Source organism: Bufo bufo, chromosome 1, assembly GCF_905171765.1.
Source record: "Bufo bufo chromosome 1, aBufBuf1.1, whole genome shotgun sequence".
Classification (NCBI taxonomy): domain Eukaryota; kingdom Metazoa; phylum Chordata; class Amphibia; order Anura; family Bufonidae; genus Bufo; species Bufo bufo.
The window spans coordinates 726114468-726137880 of NC_053389.1; the positions used below are offsets into that span (position 1 = coordinate 726114468).

General features: G+C 42.1%; 1 protein-coding gene across 1 annotated transcript in view; it reads right to left on the reverse strand.

Moving 5' to 3' along the window:
• Positions 1-23413, reverse strand: part of ADGRA2 (adhesion G protein-coupled receptor A2) — a 160962-nt gene that overhangs the window by 15300 nt on the left and 122249 nt on the right. The window contains exons 4-8 of the mRNA XM_040414381.1: positions 21240-21311; positions 19188-19259; positions 18944-19107; positions 18624-18837; positions 8668-8832 (exon numbers count right to left, since the gene is read on the reverse strand). Of these exons, the coding sequence (XP_040270315.1) occupies positions 8668-8832; positions 18624-18837; positions 18944-19107; positions 19188-19259; positions 21240-21311 (687 nt within the window). The remainder of the gene's footprint in view (positions 1-8667; positions 8833-18623; positions 18838-18943; positions 19108-19187; positions 19260-21239; positions 21312-23413) is intronic.

A 23413-nucleotide genomic window follows, 5' to 3' on the forward strand; every position in this document is an offset into this window, starting at 1 on the left:
GCTGGCAAATCACACTACGTGACAGGTCCCCTGTAAAAAGAATAGCCCATGATTAATGTAAAAAATGAAAATCAGACATCATATAGTACACGGCAATCTAACAAAGCTAGAACCAGTCCTGTATGTACCTCATTTGGATCCAGAGCTTCCGCCCATACATAGATTTTTTTTTTAAGCTGGCAGCTCAGGGGGAGATGTTATTTCTGCTGAAGCTCAGGGGGGTCCTTTTTCAGCAGGCATTGCCTTACTGCTGCAGCTCTGACAGGGTAGTTCCAAGGAAGGAACTGAGCTTGTGTGACCACCTCAGCGAAGTGGACAGAGAAATTTTTAAAAGAAAAAAACAGCAGGTGGCGCTATACAGATAGATTTTATTGAATAACTCAATGGCTATGCTAAACTTTTAAGCATATGCAGTTATACAAGTATTCAGATTCTTAGAGAAATGAAGAATATTTTTCACACAATTTAGAGCGTGTGCCATATGATAGGAAAGGTTACACCCTTCGTATATCTACAGTAACTTTACATAGATTATTAGTATAAAAGACAAGGTACCGATGGGCCACCGTCCAGGACAGGTTACTACCAGTGCACAATGACGCTGACCGTACGTGTAATATAAAAATACTTCTTGGATCTGCCATGACTGGTTTTATATATAATGGAAAAACACTTTGATTGTCTGTTACTCAGAAGAATCATGGAGCTCTGGCGAGATCTTAAAAGTTTGAGATGGAAAACTCTGATCAAGAGAACTGGCGGCAGAGCTTTGTGGGATGTTACTGATTTCAAACTGATCGTTTTTCCTGCAGAGCCCAAGTAAATAATACTCGGAGCACTGGAATGTCTGGAATAAATCAGAGTAAATATGTCATCGTGCCAGCGCTGCTAAAGTGGTTACAGCCACCAGGGGGCCCGACTGGAGCAAAGGACAAGAAAATGTTATGCAGACAAGCAGCCATCATCACGTTCATTTCAGAAAGCAGCAAACATGTTAACTCCTCAACAACAAACATACAGAAAATGGCAAAACGCACAATTTTTGCAGTTCTCTTTGTTAATACGTAGAGGACTGTTTTTTTTAATTTATTGTACATTTAAATTTAATGACTATTAACTAGATACTTAATCAACTATGCAAAAAAAAACTAACTAATGGTGTAAAATTTATATTTTTTGCTAAGAATACAAAGTTTTCCTAAGAAACCCAATTAAAATAAAATAGACTTAAAGGCAGGTGTGCTTTATTGAACTGCATACTGTATACATGACAAGCCTACGGAAATACACATAGGGGCACATTTATTAAGACCGGCGTTTTAGACGTCGGTTTTAATAAAGGCCCATAGCTGGCAGTAGTTCCGCCAAAATTATGAAGAGATGCAGGCCTCTCCATAACTTTTGCGCATCCAGATCCAGTTCTAAATATTAGACAGCTTCGAAGCTGTCTTACATTTAGACCTTGATGAATGAGACGGACCTGCCGGCCCTTCCCCGCCCACGCCACAATTTTAGACCTGGCGCGAGTTGGACAAAGTCGCAAAGTTGCGCCGCAATCTATGCTTGAAATACGCCTAATTTAGACATATTTCAGAATAGTAAAAGACCCCTGTAGTTGCCAACTGTCCCAAAGTTGCCGAGACTGTCTGCCTGATTTTCAGAGACAGTATCGCCAAGTTCAGACTGTGCCAAGCACAAAATGGTTGGGGTTAACAGTAACCCCACCTGTAAGTGGGTGTTCCCGGGCAGAGTCAGGGCGATCCCAGGGGGCATTAATTATTCAGAATTTTCCAAAAAGTGACAACCACTAATTGCCATCTTATACGATGCATACAGATGTTGCATATTAGGGTTAGCAGGATCCATACAGTAGATACTTAACAGCAATTTCTTGGGCTGCTGTTACACTCTTTTGGTGTTTTTATGTAACATCTGGCTGCATGAAAATAACATGGTAAACACACTGCAAAAAACACTGCTAAATGCTGCAAAAATTCATAAATCTGAAAAGTAAAAGGTATGCCCCATCATCAGCGTTGTATATACCTTGTGCTGATGGTAATTATCTGGTTTTGCCTATTGTATGATTATGTGTGTACCTGCTTGTCTACATGTATTGTATGGAGGTTGTGTATTGTACAACTCCCAGATGGGCCTGTTTTTAATTGTTTTTATGGGTTTTTGTTAAACTGGGTATGAATTTTTGAATATTTAAATAAAGTTGATTATTATACATTGTTGGTGTGCAATTTATGGCCTACCATCTTTTTTGTGTGTTTGGTCATTCATATATGGGTATGGCAGTGTAGCACCCACTTATGTGTATTATTTAGGGCTGTGCACCCACTTGATTTGTGTGCTTTTTATATATACTGAAAATAGCAAAAGTAGCGCCATTCATTTCTCAATATAGAAGCAGATCCTGGAGGTGGGAGTTGCACCTATCATTTATGGCATATTCTATCAATATGCCATAAATGTTCCAGATGGAAATACTCCTTTAAAGGGAATCTGTCAGCCTTATCTTGGACTATTATCTACAGTAATACATGAGTAATACTGCAGATATGGATTATTGTCCTACTGCCCCCTTTCCCTGCTGTCAGCGCTCAGAGCTGCACTGAAATACATTGTCAGGACTGCTGTGCAGTTCTAACATAATGGAGAAGACTCATGTGCGCATGTGCAGCAGTCCTGACAATGTATTATGTGCGCATGTGCAGCAGTCCTGACAATGTATTATGTGCGCATGTGCAGCAGTCCTGACAATGTATTATGTGCGCATGTGCAGCAGTCCTGACAATGTATTATGTGCGCATGTGCAGCAGTCCTGACAATGTATTATGTGCGCATGTGCAGCAATCCTGACAATGTATTATGTGCGCATGTGCAGCAGTCCTGACAATGTATTATGTGCGCATGTGCAGCAGTCCTGACAATGTATTATGTGCGCATGTGCAGCAGTCCTGACAATGTATTATGTGCGCATGTGCAGCAGTCCTGACAATGTATTATGTGCGCATGTGCAGCAATCCTGACAATGTATTATGTGCACATGTGCAGCAGTCCTGACAATGTATTATGTGCGCATGTGCAGCAGTCCTGACAATGTATTTCAACGCAGCTCTGAGCGCTGACAGCGAGGGAATAGGAGGCAGTAGGAAAATTAGTGATATGGACTTATGTATTACTGTAGATAATAGTCCAAAATCGCTGTGACAGATTCCCTTTAAGTGTAATAACGACCAGGAAGCTCAGGATGAACAGTGCTATAGGTTCCTCTGCACCATGATCCACTTACTGTAGGTGCGGCATGCATGCCCATTATGACTGGGGCACTATGAACAACTATGGAGAAAGATGAACATGCCTCCATCCAAAATCCATCCTGGACCCCTAAGAATGTCAGCACCTGGTCTCTGAACCCTGTCGCATGTCCAACATCGCCAAAGGAAGATAAAGCAGGATTTGATGTAACATCTGGTAACGGCTTCTGCCTGGATATTAACTCTGCAAATCTCTCATTTCCCTTGGTACCTACTCCTACATCCTTCTCTGTTTCAGAAGGCACAAGAAAGGAGCGCGGTGGGAGGAGAGGGGACCGGCTAATTGAAGCCACATTGGCTGCACTGATAATTTATATTCCATAAAGCAACAGAGAGCGCTTGCTCCACACGGCATATAGGCCTTTATTCTATGGCCAAGCGAAATTCCAACACCTTGAGTTTTACGCCCTGCGCCTTCTGCCAGGACAGAGCATGTGAAAGGAGCCTTCACTGCATTCTTAATAGCTTACAGATGGGATCAAATCTGCCCAGTTTAACACCTTCCATGCCAACACCAACTGCTCCGCAATCTATTAAAGGGTCTCTTCAGTCATGTTTTTTTTTACATTATTTCTTGTTTCGTTTTTGTTTTTTTTATTAAGGGGGTGAGGTCGACATGGTCCTCTGAGGGTGAGCCACTTACCCCAATCATTTCCTTAAGATAAAACACAGTAACTGAGTTTTTACATTCCTTTTGTCCCTGGAGTTAATATACTAAGCATATGCCAGCGCAGGCTACAAATTTCAGATCTTCTGTACAATTACTTCCTTTAGACTACCCCTATGATTCATTGTGTCATAAAATAAAATGGCTTGTAAATGTGGCAATGACCCTTCCCCGGCACTGTCAGCAGATTAGCACCTCTTTTCTGTCACAGGGATAACCAGCATCTGATATTAGTGCCATACAAATTAATGTAGCGCACGGAAGAACAGCTATAAAATAGGGTATTACTACTGCTGTAACAAACAGGCGGAAGTAATCAGATTCCTAAATGGCAGCTTTCACTAATCTCCAATATGTTACCCATTCTTGGGTAAAACATGGTCGTCTGTCAAAAGTTCTATCCTTTATAAAAGTAAAGTTCTATCCTTTATAAAAGTAAAGTTCTATTCTTTATAAAAGTAATGTTCTATCCTTTATAAAAGTAAAGTTCTATCCATTATAAAAGTAATGTTCTATCCTTTATAAAAGTAATGTTCTATCCTTTATAAAAGTAATGTTCTATCCTTTATAAAAGTAATGTTCTATCCTTTATAAAAGTAAAGTTCTATTCTTTATAAAAGTAAAGTTCTATCCATTATAAAAGTAAAGTTCTATCCATTATAAAAGTAAAGTTCTATCCATTATAAAAGTAAAGTTCTATTCTTTATAAAAGTAAAGTTCTATCCATTATAAAAGCAAAGTTCTATCCATTATAAAAGCAAAGTTCTATCCTTTATAAAAGTAAAGCTCTATCCATTATAAAAGTAAAGTTCTATCCCTTATAAAAGTAAAGTTCTATCCATTATAAAAGTAAAGTTCTATTCTTTATAAAAGTAAAGTTCTATCCCTTATAAAAGTAAAGCTCTATCCATTATAAAAGTAAAGTTCTATCCCTTATAAAAGTAAAGTTCTATCCATTATAAAAGTAAAGTTCTATTCTTTATAAAAGTAAAGTTCTATCCATTATAAAAGTAAAGTTCTATCCTTTATAAAAGTAAAGTTCTATCCATTATAAAAGCAAAGTTCTATCCTTTATAAAAGTAAAGTTATATTCTTTATAAAAGTAATGTTCTATCCTTTATAAAAGTAAAGTTCTATCCATTATAAAAGTAAAGTTCTATCCATTATAAAAGTAAAGTTCTATTCTTTAGAAAAGTAAAGTTCTATCCATTATAAAAGTAAAGTTCTATCCTTTATAAAAGTAAAGTTCTATCCATTATAAAAGTAAAGTTCTATCCCTTATAAAAGTAAAGTTCTATCCATTTTAAAGGTAAAGTTCTATCCTTTATAAAAGTAGTGTTCTATCCTTTTTAAAAGTAATGTTCTATCCTTTATCAAAGTAAAGGTCTATCCTTTATAAAAGTAAAGTTTTATCCTTTATAAAAGTAAAGTTTTATCCTTTATAAAAGTAAAGTTCTATCCTTCATAAAAGTATAGTTCTGTCCTGTCAAATAATGTATGTAATCTAGCAGGATGCTGACAAAGTTTTCATCACTCCGCTGTTCATTTGGGGCTGCTGTGCGCCGTTGTTCCCCTGCTTTCCACCGCGGTCCCGGAAGCCGTGTTCAGCAGTGATTTGCGCCAGTGCTTCCCATTAACTGCTGCAGTCCTGGGCTCTGTCTGTGTAGGTACTGTTGTTCTGGGATCCGCTCCACAGTTTGCTCTCAGCCCTGGCCACAGCATGCTTGCTGCTTGTTTCCCGCAGCACTTCCTTAAGGGCTGGCGCGCGTCACTTCCTGGGCTTTATGGGTTAGGTCATGTGACCTCGCTGACCTATCTTAGCCCTCCTGCGCATATATAAGTGGCTCAGCCCCCTTCCCAGATGCCTCAGTGTCAAGGTCCTTGTGTCCTGCTAAGGTTCCTGTTTTCAGTTTGTGTTCTTGTTTTCCTGACTCGTATCTGTATTCCTGGACTCTGCTACCTGTTATATCCCTACCTGCTTGCCTTTACTCTCCTGCTGCCGACCCGGATTGCCTGACCTCTACCTGTGCCGCCTGCCCTGACCTTTTGCCTGTTTGACTACGCCTCTGCCTCATCCTTCGGTCCTGCACCTCTGGTACCTTTCTCAGGTACCTCCTGGTCCGCCTAGACCAGCTGCCTCGTGTACCTATCCTCCTCAAGAGGTAGCAACCTGGTGTTCCCCTCAGGAAAGTCTACCCCCAACATCAGGGGTACTGTGAAGATCCAGAGGTTCACTTAGACAACGCCCTTAGAGGAGGTAGGACACGTGGCACAGTGGGTTCACACCCGCTGGTTCGTGACAGTAGAACAGGACTTCATTTATTATTAATTTTACTTAGTTATATAGCGCTTACATATTCTGCAGACATTTTCATCACTCTCTGTCCCTACTGGAGCTTACAATCTAAGTTCCCTATAAGTATGTCTTTGGATTGTGGGAGGAAGCTGGAGTACCCGAGGAAACCCACACAAACACGGGGAGAATATACAAACTCCATGCAGATGTTGTCCTTGGTCAGATTCGAACCTAGGACTCCAGCGCTGCAAGGCACCAGTGCTATAAATCATGATATCTAATAATGATCTAGATGACCAGAGCATTGACAGTTAACTGCTGAAATAATAGGCAATGAAACCGATTTGGATACTTTGGGCAAGACCAGTACTAGATCTGTTCTAAGATGACTACCTAGATTTGTGGAGAAATGCAAAAGTAATAATTGCTGAATAATCCCATGTCTGGACTTTACAAATTACTGGGGCAGAAATAATGTCTAAGATTTAGACAGTTCTACTAAACAGTCTCAAAATGCACCTGATTTATATTTGTGGCTGATGCTGGATGATAAATCTGGTGCATCTGGTCTCTCCCAATTGTTTTATACCACCTATTAGTTGGCTTACTTTGCACCAAACTTCTGGTGTGATTTTGGTGCACATCGCCAAATTTTAAAACACACTCTTTCCTGCTAAGCTATACCGACTTTAAGGTATGCCTTGTTGAACACAACAGGAAAGGTTTTAAAACCCCTAAAGGGGTCGTCCACTTTTTATATTGATGACCTATCCTCAGGATAGGTCATCAATATCAGATCAGCAGGGGCCGACTGCCTGCTCTCCCAGCGATCAGCTGTTTGAAGAGTAAGCAGCGCTCGTACGGGCGCTGCCTTCTCTTTACTGTTCACTTGCTTGTCGTTGCAACTGTAGTGGTGAGCAGCTGTAATTATACCTGCTCACTGTCACAACTGCCATCACATTAGTAAAGAAAAGACAGCCGCTGCTTTCTCTTCAGCTGATTAATGGGGATGCTGGGTGTCGGACCCCCGCTGATCTCATATTGATGACCTATCCTATCGGTCAGATGAGTCTGGTCAGATGACAGCTCATGTAGAGCTCTTATCTCTAATCTTCTGACCTGATAAGAATATGGCTTTAATAAAGACTAATTGCAAGAAATAATTTTTAGGCCAAAACAAGTAGAATGCAATAATAAATAAAACTGCCCCTGGAGGTGTTTATAGCCTTTAATAAATGTGGTGTAAGGCATGGTTTCCATAATTCTGCATTTGCTATAGAAAATCTGCTCCACTGTGACAATACAGTTAACAACTAAGAATAGGCTGAGGAAACTACAATAAACCCACACAGATACTTTGGCTCCCCATTCCAATCCCTTGCAAGATAGAAGGGCAGTGGTGCTGCTGAATCTGAGCACTGCTCCTGTTTATTAGGCCTCTCTCTCTGCTCTCCCCCTCCCTTCTCTCAATGTTTCAGCACTTTATAGCAGCAGGAGGTTGTACAGAGCAGATGTATGTAGAAAGGAGGAAGAGGATCCAAAGAAGATAAGGATATGGAGTAAGGCTCGCGTTTTGGGCGGATCCGTCATGGATCTGCAAAAACTGAGCCGTTACAATAATACAACCGCATGCATCAGTCATGAACTGATCCGTTTGTATTATCTGTAACATAGCCAAGATGGATCCATCATGAACTCCACTGAAAGTCAATGGGAGACGGATCCGTTTTCTATTGTGCCAGAGCGGAATGGAGACTGATCGGAGGTAAACTGATGCATTCTGAGCGGATTCTTTTCCATTCAGAATGCATTAGGGCAAAACTGAAAAACCGTTTTGGACCGCTTGTGAGAGCCCTAGACGGATCTCACAAACGGAAAGCCAAAACACGAGTGTGAAAGTAGCCTAAAAAGTAGCCTAAAATACACATGGCAGTTTGTAGGGTGAGCAGCAGCATCCTAGAATCACAGATCAAGGATATATAACTGGGAGGGACACCCCACAACAGATGCCACCACAGGCACAGGATTTAATGAAAAATATGGACATGAGTAAAACCCATGGGTTGGTTTTACCACCTTGTTTGCAAAAATTGTCACATGTAGAAGGCCTTATAGGTTTCATCTTTAAATATGAATAAGCACTAAATAACAAACATGAATAAACACTAAAACAAATTTCTTAAACAGGTTGTCTCGTCAAGAAAACCTGTATATGGTTGTCATATAGGAACATAGCTTCTATTATGAAAAATCTGGCCTGTCCATCCTTTACTTGGAAAGCCATTGTTAACCCCTTGGGTTCAGTTGATCTTAATGTTATATAAGTAGATGGTTTCTATGACAGCAGACTTATGGCTAGACTGAAGGAGAAGCCGTACCTGAAGTCTCCTCTGTTGTTGGTCACTCTATCTGCTGGACAGTATGATGCAGAAGTTTCCAAAACCACTAGCTCCACTTTCTTGCTGATGTTGCCATATTTGGTAGATACGCTACACTCCCACTCACCATTAGCAGAAAGTAAGATGTTGGAGAGGATCAGACCACTGCGGAAACAATTTATGGAAAGAAGGTTAGTGTGGCAGATTTTTATTTCTGTATATCCTATGTACATTGGCCCCTTCCTTTGAGAAAACCATTTTCTAGCGGCATATTTTTCAGAACAAATTTAAGTGGTTGTCTCAAAGACATTTCACTGTGATTCACATTTCTTATATTCTGCAGTATGCACTGACCCTGACACGTCTTGTACTGTTCATTGCTACATCATCAAGGATGTCACCTACAAAAGGCTGGAATTGCTGTTGCATCCACTGAGAATATGCGGTTTGGCTTGCCAATTATATGCACCATGGGCAAAGTATAGATGCATCTTTCCTTAACTTTTCTTTTGGTTCTAATATCCAGAGATGAGTAGCGCAAAATGACCAGCTTTGAAAGACAAACCTTTGTGTTCCTCTCTCGTAACACAAGACTGTCGCCTTGCTCCATTCATCTCAGGATATCTGGAACCAAGTAGAAAGATAAGGAATGACACATCTAGTCTCTGCTCCTCGGAAATGCACATGGAAGTCCATCTGTTTATATCCCACCTTACCTCTGCTATATAGGGTTACCAAAAAGAGATCAAAATACCAAAATGCAACTTCAAAATTTTTCATGCTCCTGGCCAAACCTCTTACAAGGGGTTTTCCAAATGTTTAAATCTGATGACCTATCCACAGGTTAGATCATCAGTATTTGATCGGTGGGGTCTGACACCCAGCACCCCACCAAACCAGCTGTTTGAAGAGGACGTGCTGCTCCGGTGAGCACCATGGCCTCCTTGTAGCTTACCATGCACAGTCCATTTCTTAGCATCTATGCTTGGTTTCGTAGCTCAGCCTCTTTCACTTAAAAGATACTCGGCTGTGCCTAGGCCACGTGACTGATGAATGTGACGTCACTGGACTAGGAAGAGGCCACAGCACTCCCTGGAGCTCCGTGGCCACTTCAAACAGCTGATCGGCAGGGGTATCGAGAGTCAGACCCCCCACCGATTCTATACTGACGACCTATGCTGAGGATACGTCATGAGTATAAAACACTCAGACAACCCCTTTAACTTTCCACTATATTTCAGATTAGAGTCAGATTGATGAGGGTCATGAGGTTGTAAATACTGCACTAGATCTACTGGAAGTAAGCGCAGGTCATTGTTTAAAATGATATGTCTTTTGATAAAATCTAAGTAAAACAGAAAGTAGGAAAGACAATTTGAGGAACATGATCTATTTTTGTCATTGCAAAAGGGAAGTCACCTCCAGGAGGCATACAAATAAATCTCGCATAGTTGGGCGGAAAGAAAAAATAATCCTGGGAATGCTGGAAATAAACACATACGATTTAAAGATGGATCCCTGTTCCCTATAATGACTTCATTACTTTGTATATGTGTCACTGGCCAAGCTTTTGTAAAGGAGCACTCAGGAAATCAGAGGCACACCAGCTCCAAGCCACTTCGGAAACAGATGCTGTGGTAGGCACACATTTCTCCTGCAACATTTAGAAAAACCCCTTAAACTGATGATCCCATAGGTTCCCATGTTTCTTTTTTCCGAAAGGGCATTTAGTATAGTACCAGTGGAATAGAACATTGATAAGACAGTGTTTTTGTGTGTTTGCTTCATTACTTATGTTTTTTTTTTTTATTCTTGACATTTGATGTTAGCTTTAGGCCCTAATGGACATGGAGAGCTTCATACAGGAGGTGGCAGTGTGGTACACCGAAAGATCCACAGGGATCCATGTGCCGCCATCATACATGATGGGAGCAGGTCCCAGAGGTGGGACCCACACCTATCTGACACTGATGGCATATCCTAGCGACATACCATCATTTTTGAAGATGGGTATAGCTAGTCCTTTAAGATAAATTCACACATAGTGATGGGAAAAAAACACACGTGATTTTGCTGCATTTTTCGATGCTGTCGCTTTTCTCATGCAGTTTTGGTTCAGTTTTTATCACCATCACCTCAACTGCTTTTTGTGAATATACCCTTATGCAGCTACATCTGCAGTCTAAAAGGCATACTCTGCATAAGGGCTCATGCACATGACCCTGGTTTTTGACCACATCCGATCCGCACACAGTGTGCTGTCCGCATCTGTATGTCCGTTCCGTGGAGAACATGGGCGAATCACGTGTTCCATTTTACAGACAAGGATAAGACTGTTCTCATGCACACGACCATGTCCGTGTTGTAGTCTGCAAACCATGGATCCACAAAATATGAACACCTTCTCTGTGCACCCCGCATTTTTCTTACACCCATTACTAGAAATTAGTATCTTGTCCGCAATACGAACAAGAATAAGACATGTTATATAATCTGTAGAACCGACACACGGATGCGGACCCCTAGAAATGAACTGGTTTGTGTGCAATCTGCAAAAAACGCGGACTGGACACGGATACAAAATATGGTCGTGTGCATGAGGCCAATCATTTTGGATTGCAGCTGCCAGTGAATAGTTCAGATCATCAGTAGTGCTACAAAAAGTCTTCACCTAGCCTCGGCCTCGTCCAGAAGTCTAGAAAGTTCTAAAGACTTGACACCACAGTAAGCAAATCATGAGAGGTAAAGAAGTCAAGCACAGGCAAGTCTGCAAAGCTAAGAACCAGACTGTGTAAATGTCCTGAGTTAACCCTCGAAAGACTGCTATGTTTTTGCCACTATAAAAATGAGTGAGGTCGCCATTGTTCAGAGGCCTGCCACACAAATCAGCGTATCTATGAGTAGTATCTGACTTATGATTTATGTGATATTATGTTCAGGAAATAAAAACTCTTAACCTTCCTAACTCTCCTCCCCTCACATAATTCTCTCCAAGACTCCTGACCAGCTACCATTCCAGCCGCCTTAAGGAAGCAGAGTGAAGACATTGACCCTGACAGCGCCGTCTCAATTTCCCCTGCAAACTAATGAGATATAGATTGTGAATGGCAGCTTTATAACAATATTAATGTAGCGCCTAATTACCAGTAACGTATGTTCTTGAGATGTTTGTCCTTTGTCCATTACTTAAAAATTCATTTTAGCTGAGACATAACTGCTTCTGGGAAACCACTGCAGCTTCCATGGGGGTTGTTTTTCTGGACTCCAGAATGACAAATGTATTTTATTTTACGCACTTATATAGCGCTACTATATTCATCAACACTGAGGTCACTGATTGGTCAGGAGCGGGGACGTGCATGTAGACAGAACGTCACACTTTCAGCCAGCTGAGGACAGGAGCTGCGCAGTAGGAACCGGGGCAAGCGAACTGGGTGAGTGTTTTTTTTTTTATTCTCATGCCATGCGTGGCCATCCCCAATTTTTGAACGACCCCTTTAACTAGGGATTTGTAATGGTCAATCTAAAGCCAAGGTATAGATAGGTCATCAACAAGTACATTGTTAGGGCTCATGCACATGACCGTGGTTTTTGCCCGCATCCTGTTTGCATTTTTGGCAGATGTTGTCCACATCTGTAAGTCCGTTCCATGGCCCAGCAAAAATATAGGACATGTCCTATTCTTGTCCATTTTGCGGACAAGGATAGGACATTTGTGAAGAAGTGCAGGTTCTCAGCCGGTATCCGCGCTTTGCACGGCATCCTCGATTTGCGGACAGCCCTTAGACTGGAGGTCCCGGGGCCCACCAGAGGTAGTAATTTTTTCTTCCTGTATATTTGATTATGGTATTAGAGACTGGGTCCACCGATGAAAGTACAACTTATTCCACACAACAAAACAAGCTGTTATACGGCTATGTGTCAAGGAAGGCAGGGAGTGAAAAACGGAAATGCAAAAAAAGCAAATCCTCCAGGGCTTAAAGGGTTATATATTCCACTATTTAGAGAACATAAAAAACTGACAGACGTCTCCTGATACGATAGCGGACGGACAGACTGTATATATGTACAGCTTGCTGCCCAGAATGAAACACTGAGCACATGTGAACCGAACTGAACTGGACGTGAAGCCTGGTGTCAATGATTCAGTGTAGTAGTCTGGAGGCCTTGGCAGCAGCTCTCACATTGTCTGCTACACATAAACTCCATATGATGTATACGTTTTGTCTGAGCACCAGGATTGTGTCACAATGGGGGAGAAAAAAGCTTTGCTGGAAAGCAGACTGGAACCGGATAAACTAAAAATGTATCACAGAGTCCCCAGCCAAGCCAGTGAATGACATTTATGAATAGCGGGAAGAAATATGTGAACAGTGGATGAAGGTTGCCTGGCTTACAATGAGGGGCAATACGTGGAAAATGGCCAGCGCTCTTCTTTCATGGCTGTGAAACCCATTGGGGAGATTTATCAAAAATGGAGTAAAGAAAAACTGGCTTAGTTGCCCATAACAGCCAATCAGATTCCACCTTTCATTTTCCAACGGTACTCTGATAAATGAAAGGTAGAATCCGATTGGTTGCTGTAGACAGTTTTTCTTTACAACACTTTTGATAAATCTCCCCCATTATATTTCATTTAGGCCTTATGCACACGACCGTATGTATTTTGCGGTCTGCAAAAAATGGATCCGCAAAAAATACGGACGACATCCAGTATTTGCGGAACGGAACAGCTGGCCCCTAATAGAACAGTCCTTTCCTTGTCTGTAATGCGGACAATAATAGGACATGTTCTATTTTTTGCGGAACGGAAATACGGACATACGGAAACGGAATGCACACGGAGCATCTTCCGTTTTTTTTGCGTGCCCATTGAAATGAATGGTTCTTTATACGGTCCACAAAAAAAAAGGGAACAGACACGGAATGAAAATACGTTTGTGTGCATGAGCCCTTATTGTAAGATCTGACAAAGTGATAAAGTTCATACTAAGAGGTTTCGGTATAAAGGTGCTACCAAAAAACTGGAGGGAGCGTATAAAAGAAAGACTCTTTGTCGCCCATAGTAACCAATCACTGCTCAGCTTTTATTTCTTATAGCTCCCTTGACAAATGAAAGCTGTGCTGTGATTGGTTGCTATGAGACATATTGACTTTGTCCTTGGTAACCAATCAGAAGCCATCTTTCACTTCATCATACTTCATTTTCCACGTGTCCGCTGAACTCTGGTTTCCGTGATTAACCCCAGTAGTTCTATACTGGTCCCAATATGATTGTGGCCAGTGTGTCAGGATGTACTGGTCTGTATATCAGCTGTATACCAGTAACTACTCCAGTGACTACTCTTATCCTATAAATATATATTCATATTGCCTCTTTGATGGTATTTTTCAACTTACCACATGGAGGCGCTCTCAACTCATCTACCTAGTTGGTCTCACCAATAAAATTTAAAAAAAAAAACATAGTTCTGCGCTATATGAAAGTTTGGCCATGATTATAGGGTAGTTAAAAAAAAAACAATTTCCTATATATGCATGCCTAATTCTATACAACTGCGTATATATGAGTTCAATTTTACAAAAACATACTTGTCAAGGTTTTTTCGTCTTCTGCTATCCTGCTGCGTAGACATTTCAGTTCGGCTACATAAAGGTAACTAGATGTGAAGCAGCCAAACATACGACAAAAACATCTGGCCTATAGAAGTCCATCGGGATACATCTAGATACACATACGTCATACAGTATACATGTAGATACCTTCCAGATGCAGGAGCCGAACATAACCAGAGAGAGCGGTCTGAACAGAGCCTAGCCTGCAAGCAGCTTGTGCGGGTACAGAGCGTGCACAGTGGTGACTATGGTTCTTTTTTATTTTCTTGGCGCTCTCACCATAGCTACTTGCAAAGTGTCTATATATATATATATATATATGATGACACTGGGCGAGATTTAGGCTAGGGCTACACGGTGTCAGAAGTCGCGCGACAATTTTTATAATGATAGTCTATGGTGTTGCCCTGCGACATGCTGCCACATGACAGTCAGACAGACAGTCGCAAAAAATCCAGTCGCAGCATGTCGCAGTGAGACACCATAGACTATCATTATGAAATATGTCACACGACATAGGTGCGACATCAAGGTAGCGCGACACATGTTGCTGTGTAGCCTTAGCCTTACAAGCTAAATGTGCCTGAATCATGGCGTAATGTGTAATGTGTGCTAAAAAAGAACCCTGGCTTACATACTATGCACCCGATTTATTATGTGTTTTAGATACTTTTTGCTCCTTGCTTGATAAGGGGGTGTGGCTTAAGAGAAAGGGATGTAGATTCGCGGAAAAGGGCACGCTTAAAATGCATCAACGTGGGTCAAAATTGTGATACAAACTAAGCCACCAAATGCTGACTTAAAGGAGTTGTCTCATCTTGCCATTACTAAGGAGAGATGAGATACAGTTCTGACCACCAGCCAGCGGGGGAACAGCAGAGAGCGGTGGCGCTCGCTGTTCAGTAGCTCCCATTGCGTTGCATGGGAGCTACGGAAACAGCATGGCACAGCAAGCAGCGGGTGCCACGGAAACAGCAAGTGCCGGCTGGTGGTTGGGACTGAGTAACTGCAAGATGAGAAGACCCCCTTTAAATTTGGTTTCTGTAAACTTGTGTGTAGTGTGTCAAGATCCAGCATCAACCGCTATGGTAAATCTGCCACATGTTTAGTCTAGTCTAGTCTTAGTCTAGAGATTTTTCATTTGCCACAGAATGGTAGCATGCTGTATTGCAAACTTAAAGGGATATTCCAGGATTGAGGTCCTTTAAACCTATTAAGGACCTATCCTAGTGGCTCGGTGATTTTGAAAAACCATAACTTTTTATTCGTATATGCGGGCTTGTTTTATGAGGGACACCTATTTTTAATGGAACCATTTGGGGGGACATTAGGTGAATTGTAAAACTTTTAAAATAATTCTTGGGGATGACTGTGAAAAACAATGCAATCCCACCATTGTTTTTATGGTGTTCACTGTATGGTAATAATGACATTTTACCATATTCTGTGGGTCAGTACGATTATGGAGACACCAAATTTATCTGGTTTTCGTTATGTTTACTACTTTAAAACCTCTTTTCCCGACAGCCCATTGACTATATGCGTCCGGGCGGTCGTCTTTCATTTCTGTACGGACATTTTAAAACCTCCTTGCAGAGATCTGTGCTGATCGTGCAGCTGCAGGAGCGGGGAGCTGGCTATCCGTGACAGCCGTGCTCCCTATAGAGAAGGCACGGATGGTTTTTCACCGTCCCTGCCTTTCTCATTGTTCTGTATACAGTGCTCAACAAGCAATGCCGTTTCAGTCCCAGTTCAGCCCCAATTACAGGAGAAATCAGCAATAAAAAAAATGTTAAGATAAAATGCCCCCCAAAAGTATGTTATGACCTTATGGGGGTAAAATAAAAAAATAATAAAGACAAAATAAAAATAAAAAAATTACCGTAAATGAAAAAAAAAAAATAAAAAAGATGGCACCACACACTACACTGCAGCTTCTAGCCCAGCCCTCAGCAACCATAACCCATACATCCCATATATGAAAAGGACTCTTATGGAAAGGGGACATAATGGAAAAAAAATAGTTGCATGTTTTGCTATCAACAAGAGAAATGTGAAAAACACTATTTTATCCTTTTTAAAATTGTTCCTGTTTATAAAACACAAAAAAAAACGAAAATAAAAATGTCATAAAAATAAAGCCCCATGTATGACCAAAAAAGGCACAAAGATAATTTACATAAATTTACATCACTGAAAGGAAATAAATTATGGCTTTAAAAGACATATGTACTAAAAAAAAAAGAATAATGCGCCTGGCCAGGGAAAATTGAATAAAGGGCCCAGTCTTCAACTGGTTAAAAAGAAAACATACAGTAAATTAATTAATTTTCATTGACTAGAAACGACTTGTTCTACAGTGTTCACAGCGCGGGTTAATTCATGGGCTATTACCCCAGATCAGGTTGTTAGAATGAACTACTGTTTTAGAGGCAGAATGTAGTAGCGGTCAGGACATGACAGGCCTGGTACCCTACAGAAAGCCCCTGGCTGCCATGTTAAGTGCTCAGCAGCCCAAAAATGCATTTGCAAGATGCCGATCAGAGGACGGAGTGATCTACCTCCCTCTATCTACCCAATCAGATGCTGCGGTCACTATTGACTGTGACAACTAAGTGGTTAAACAGGCAGGACAGGAGTTATCTCCGATCCTGGCGATGAAAGCTGGGTGTCTGCCGCGGGGAGCAGGTGAGTATGATTATTTCCTTAGGTACAACACGCTAGGGGGCTTACTCTAAAAGGGATGCAATCCTGGTATACCCCTTTAAGGGCCTTACCCTAGGTCGGGGATGGCCAACCTGCGACTCTCCAGCTGTTGTAAAACTTCAACTCCCACCATGCCCTGCTGTAGGCTAACAGCTGTTGGCAGTGTGGGGATGCTGGGAGTTGTAGTTTTGCAACAGCTGGAGAGTCGCAGGTTGGCCATCTCTGCCCTAGGTTGTATAGGGAACTGTAATGAGCAAAAATTAACAATAGTTTACACACCGCACTACAGTCTTCGGGTGGACTCGGATGAAGAATGTGCGTACACTGTTTTTATTTCCAAGTGTTATTTTGCCGGTGCTATAACAATTAAACATGCACAGACTAGGTGGGCCAAGTGACTCTGATATGCCGTCAATTGCTCAGTTTCTTGGTGCACCTTGGCAGGGGAATTGGACATCCGATAGGAGTCCCTGAACGCACAGGATGTGCCTCCACGCTGAGAGGAAACGGCTGATTTGCCAGCTAGGAATAAACAGTTTATCAGGGCTGGAGTCGGCAGGATGCGGGGCCGTAATACCAGAGCCATTTGCTAAATTTAAACTCAGACATTAAATGTAAACAAGACATTCTTGCTCTCCCCGAGCTGAACATGCTCCAGAGCTGCATGCCCCCGTCATGTATGCATTTCACGTGTCACATTCAAAACTGATGCACTGTGTTACACCTAATGCAAAACCTAAAGGGGCATGCCAGAGGGATTCTCTCTTTGGTGTTCTTTAAAGAGAGCCTATCAGCAGTTATGACTGGTTCCTTTTTTTGTCATCATGGGGTCCTCAACAGGTTTGAACTATTTGGTTTGCTTTACTAGTCCGCCACCTAGATGCCAGTCTAAAGTTTCAGGTACTGTACGCTAATATACAATAGTAATATATGTGATGTATACCACATTGCACAGGCATTTCAAGGGAGTCTGCCAGCAGTTATTACCCCTTAAACCTGCTGAGAGAGGTATATAGCTGAGGGGTAAAGCTATTTAAACATAGCTTGTTGCATGACTGAGGAGTCCGGGTGTGTGTGTCAGCAGATTTGTGCCTATGAAATTGCCTACCTGTTGCATCCTACTCCTAGAGGCTCTGCTCTCTCTGCAACTGCCGCTCCCTCTGCACTTGGATTGACAGGGCCAGGCAGGCATGATCACTTTTACACTGGCCCTGTCAATCAATGTGCAGAGGGTGTGGCAGTTGCAGAGAGAGCAGAGCCTCTAGGTGTAACGGCAACGCCCCTGTTGCTCCTAGAGGCTCATTTGCATATATTGAACATTATTTTTCTCAGAAGTGCCGGCATATATGAACATGGGACCATCACAGATGTCTTCAGCTGCCAAGCGCACATGTAACAGGTCAGACAGTGTCATAGGTACAAATCTGCTGACAGATGCCCTTTAAAACTGCTGATAGACTCCCTTGTATTCCCGTGCCATGTAGCATACATCAAATGTATTACTGTTGTATATGAGCTTACCTGAAAGTCTAGACTGGCATCTTGGCTGAGGGCTGAAATTAGCACACCAAATAATTCAAACCTGTTTAGAAACACAGGATGACAAAAAAAAATGCTCTCAAGCTGCCACATACCTTGTAATGAAGGTGCAGTCATGGATAATTGTCTCCTCCAGTATGATCCCTTGTTCTTCATCCTCTTCCACCCGCTTCCCATTATGATACCAGATTATTTGACTGGTATTACCCATGTAACTTGCTGTACATTGAATAGGTATTCGGTCACCTTGAAACACAACTTGTCGCAATGATGGGATGAGCTGGTGTGTATGGAGCTCTGGAGTCCCTCCTATGATCAAAAACCATCATAACCATATGTCCCAAAACTGGTTAGTTTCCTATAACCCCAACAGGACATGGTGTCCTTACATAAGTGAATCATATCGACTCCTTACCACAAATTAGCTGACTTTCCTTCAGGTTCCTCAATGGTCGGTCTCTTAGTGCACTTGGGTATGAGCAAAACGTCCTATCTGAGATCTTACCAGAACCATTTCTGGCCCAGGCAGCTGTCCATTGCAGGTGACAATCACAGGTTAGGAAATCTGTGGAAAAGTCCCTACACAGAGACAAGTATATGTCAGTATTTGCTCGGATGGACACTAATACATGTGGAGACTACACAATACAAATACTCACACAAGTTTCAGGGAAGGAAGCTCATCAAACACCTCAGGACTGAGAGTAGAGAAGATATTTCCAGACAAAAATCTACGAGGAATCAAATGTATGTAATTAGAGCAGGTTTTCATTTCTACAACATATGTGCAGAAACTATATATGAATAAACAGTATTTCCGCCTAAAATATCACTGACAAATATACGCCCTTGAGCGATCATCTTGTGTGCAGTCTTTTTGCATGTTCTATCCACCTTTACCTTTCCTATATATATATTGCTGGTAAATCTGGTTGAAATGCAACGTGGGCTCTATTGTTGCCCCCATAAAAATCTGCCAATAATAGCCAGAATTCAGAATGATAAATCTACCCAAAGTCTTAAAAGGAATCTGTGGGCACGCTCTTGGACTATTATTATTTTTACTTGACTATTCTAACTCATCGACTTTAATGGAGTTCGTTGGGTTTCCCTTAGGGAACCCATCATTTACCAGATTATCCTGCAGGCGGGCCTTTTTTGTCTGATATTATTGAAGGAGTCTTCAATTGAGACACTGAACAGGTGTGAACTTAGTCTCAGATTGTTCTTTCCAAAGGGGCTCCTCGCCACGTCATAGTCTACAGTCATACAGTCTTCTGGGACCGCGACACGGTCAGGTTTCCTGATGCAGGTTTGGAAGCTAAAATCAGGAGTGGATCATAAAAGGGGAGAAAGTATAAAAGAAAGATACAACTTCTCCTCTTTTCTGAATTTACTCCTGGTTTTGGCTTCCAAAACTGCATCAGGAAACCTGACATGGTGGTCGTTACCTTTGAGAAGAGCTTAATAATTAGGATAATTCTTGGTGGTTAAACATCTAACCACAACACAGGTTAGTACTAGAGATAAGCAAAGTGTAGTGGAATGTGCGTAATAGCTGCTCCTGAAGCCGAATTTGAGCTTTGGCAGGGGCACAGGCACGGTATTGACAGGGCTGGCCCTGTCAATCATACTGCAGGTGGGTGCTTCTCCACCTGTGAGGACAGCACCCCACAGGTAAAGAAGTTTGGCCAATGAGGCTAGTTGATTCATTAGAACAGATTCGCTTATCTCTAGTTAGTACCCATAGAGCACTGCAGGTAAAACGGGTGGAGTTCTAATAACTTGCATTAGAGCCTGCAGTTCAGCCTTAGGGTACAATCACATGAACGAAAGCCGTCCATGCCCGTGCTGCAGACTGCAATTTGCACAATGCACCGGCACCAGCAATGTGAATCCTGTATTGCGGCGCGGACTCATTGACTTGAATGGGTCCGCGATCCACAATATATGGCAAAAGATATAACTTGTCCTATCTTTTGCAGTCCGAAAGCATGGACCAAAAAGCCCACTGAAGTGCTTCTGAGTGCTTCTGATCAGTGCCTCCGCGCCGTATCTTGAGGATTGCATACCCATTCAAGTCAATGGGCCCGCATCCGCGATACGGGATTCACACGACTGGTGCCCGTATATTGCGGAACCACAGTTTGCAGTTTGCAATACGGTCACGAACGGCCTACGGTCGTGTGAATGGACCCTTAGGCTACAAGCCAGATCTCCAGCCATGTGCTTGTGCCGGCGACAGATGCTCAATCCTAGGTGCCTACAAATAGCACAAGAGGGCTGAGGAGGAGAAAACAAGACAGACTTTAACTGTATTGTCCCAAAATAGAGCTGGGTCCAGCAAATGCTGAATCAGAATCTTTTATAGCCATGCAAGTGACAGCAGAGTGCTGGCATTTTAATAGTGGTATATTTTAAGGAATGGGTACTTGCCTCCCTGTCTTGTGGTTACTCAAATAAGCGGGTTTATTCTAAGCTCAGCATGAATCCAAAGCCAACGTTATTATTTTGTATTTTTAACTTGCACAGTTCCTAGATCTTCTTCTTTGTGCAATGTACACAAAAGGCATGAATACAGTTCTTCCGCTACCAGGGTCAAAATTAGATTGGCAAAAACCTAAAATATTCTACATATCTAATCTATCTATCTATTTGTCTAATGTAGCTGTCCGGTCTATACATACCCTATCTGTGCTATGCATACTTACAGGCGGGATAGACTGCTCAGACCCTGAAATGCAGCAGGAATTACACAGCCAATTCTGTTATTGGAGATGTCCCTGCAAAAAAGTAAAAGAGACACATTGTACTATGCAGTCAGGAAATTAGGGTTCAATCATATAGGTGTCCGGGATATAAAAACAAGTTCCCCCAAGGCATCATACTAATATATAAAAGGCAAGCCTTGCTGCCAATGACTCACTTCTTCTCTGATTGGCTGCAGCGTAGTGCTAACTGTAACTGTTGCGTCATGACTTCTCAGCCTGCCTCTCATCTCCCTGCATTAATGGGCATCATACTAATATATAAAAGGCAAGCCTTGTTATCAGTGAGTCACTTCTTTCATGATTGGCTGCAGCGGTCACATGGTAACACCACTTTAGCCAATCAGCAGGTTGAAGCAGATAAGCATAGTGCTAACTGTAACTGCTGTGGCACGGCTTCCCAGCCTGCCTCTCATCTCCCTGCAAGGACAACTGTAATAAATGTGCTGTTTCACATGTAAACTGTATTAAGTGGAGCAGATTTATCAAATTGTTGTAAAAGAAAAACTGTTTTCGTTGCCCAAAGCAACCAATCAAAGTACAACTTTCATTTTACCATAAGAGTTTAAGAAATGAAAGCTGAGCTCTATGGCAACAGTGTTTTTTTATACAGAAATCCAGTACTTAATAACCTTCGTCCCCCGCTACAGGAAGATGCGTATTGAGTAGTGGACTCTGCCAGCATGGGTGTAGAGCGGGTACAGCTGCGTCATTAGTAGGGTATTGAGTAGGGATGCTCTCAGCATGGGTGAAGAGAGGGTTGCCTTGTATATCCTTCTTTAAGAAGTGAGCAACGTCTATCACTTTTTGAAGGTCAGTGCGTGGATACAGTTAGTATTTAAATCACCAAGAAACTATTAAAAAAATAATGAACCCACATGTCTCTTGCCCTGGGAGGATTTTCATCCTGCAAATGTTTTCACATTTTGTGTTCTAATGCCTCATGAAAAATGAAAGTAATGACCATCAATAGTTTTTTAAGAGCCCATTGTATTTTTTCACTATGGTCATACAAGGGGCAGAGTTGTGACACACAGAGGACACTGATGGCATACAGGAGACAGGATGGTGACACACTGGGGGCAGTGATGGCATACAGGGGACATAGTGGTGACAAACTGAGGACAGTGATGGGATACAGGGGGAGAGTGGTGAAACATAGATAGCAGAGGATAAAGGGTTGACAAACAGGGGACAGTGATAGAATATAGGAGGGGTAGTGGTTAGCACACAGGGAAGTGTAGTAACACACAGAGAACAGGGATGGCATACAGGGGACAGAGTGGTGACACACTGAGGACAGTGATGGGATAAAGGGGACAGAGTGGTGACACATAGATGACAGTGAAGTAATAAAGGGGAAGTGTGGTGACACACAGAGGACAGTGATGGCAGACAGGGGACAGAGTAGTAGCATACCCAGGAGACAGTCATGCATACAGGGGACAGTGATGGCATATAAGTGACAGAGTGGTGGCATCTCGGTGTCAGAATGATGACATATTAGGGGGCAGTGTTTTCTAGAGCCACTGTATTTGTTCACACTGCAGGCTTTATTGCTGATAAAAGAAACTTATTCTCACATATTTCATCCCCCGCTGCTTCCAGCGTCGCCCTCTCCAGTCCTCCCCGCTGGGCTACGTTTATGTGGTTACGTGATATCATTGCCCAGCTAATCACTGGTCTCAGCAGTCAAGGGCCCCTATACCAGTGTCTGGGGTATATGGACATGTCACCAATGCAGCCAAGAAGATAATGTCACATCTGCAGCAACAGGGAGGATCAGAGCGGTGGTTCTGGATGGCTCGTGGGTGCAATAGCAGAGTATGCAGTATGATATTTTCTTATCTTATGATCATTCTTGCCTGGGGTGACTTTTTTATAACTCAGATAACCCCTTTAAAGGGTTTGCTTCAAGACACAACCCCTGTCTATATGTCTTTCAGTACCATGTTCCAAGATCCAGAGCTCCTATTTCAATGGCCCCGTATACTGTAATAATAATCTCAACGGAAATAAGCAAATAATGCCATATCAGCATGGCTTCATGAGGGATCGGTCATGCCAAACTAATTTAATCAGTTTCTATGAGGACGTAAGTTCTAGACTTGACAGCG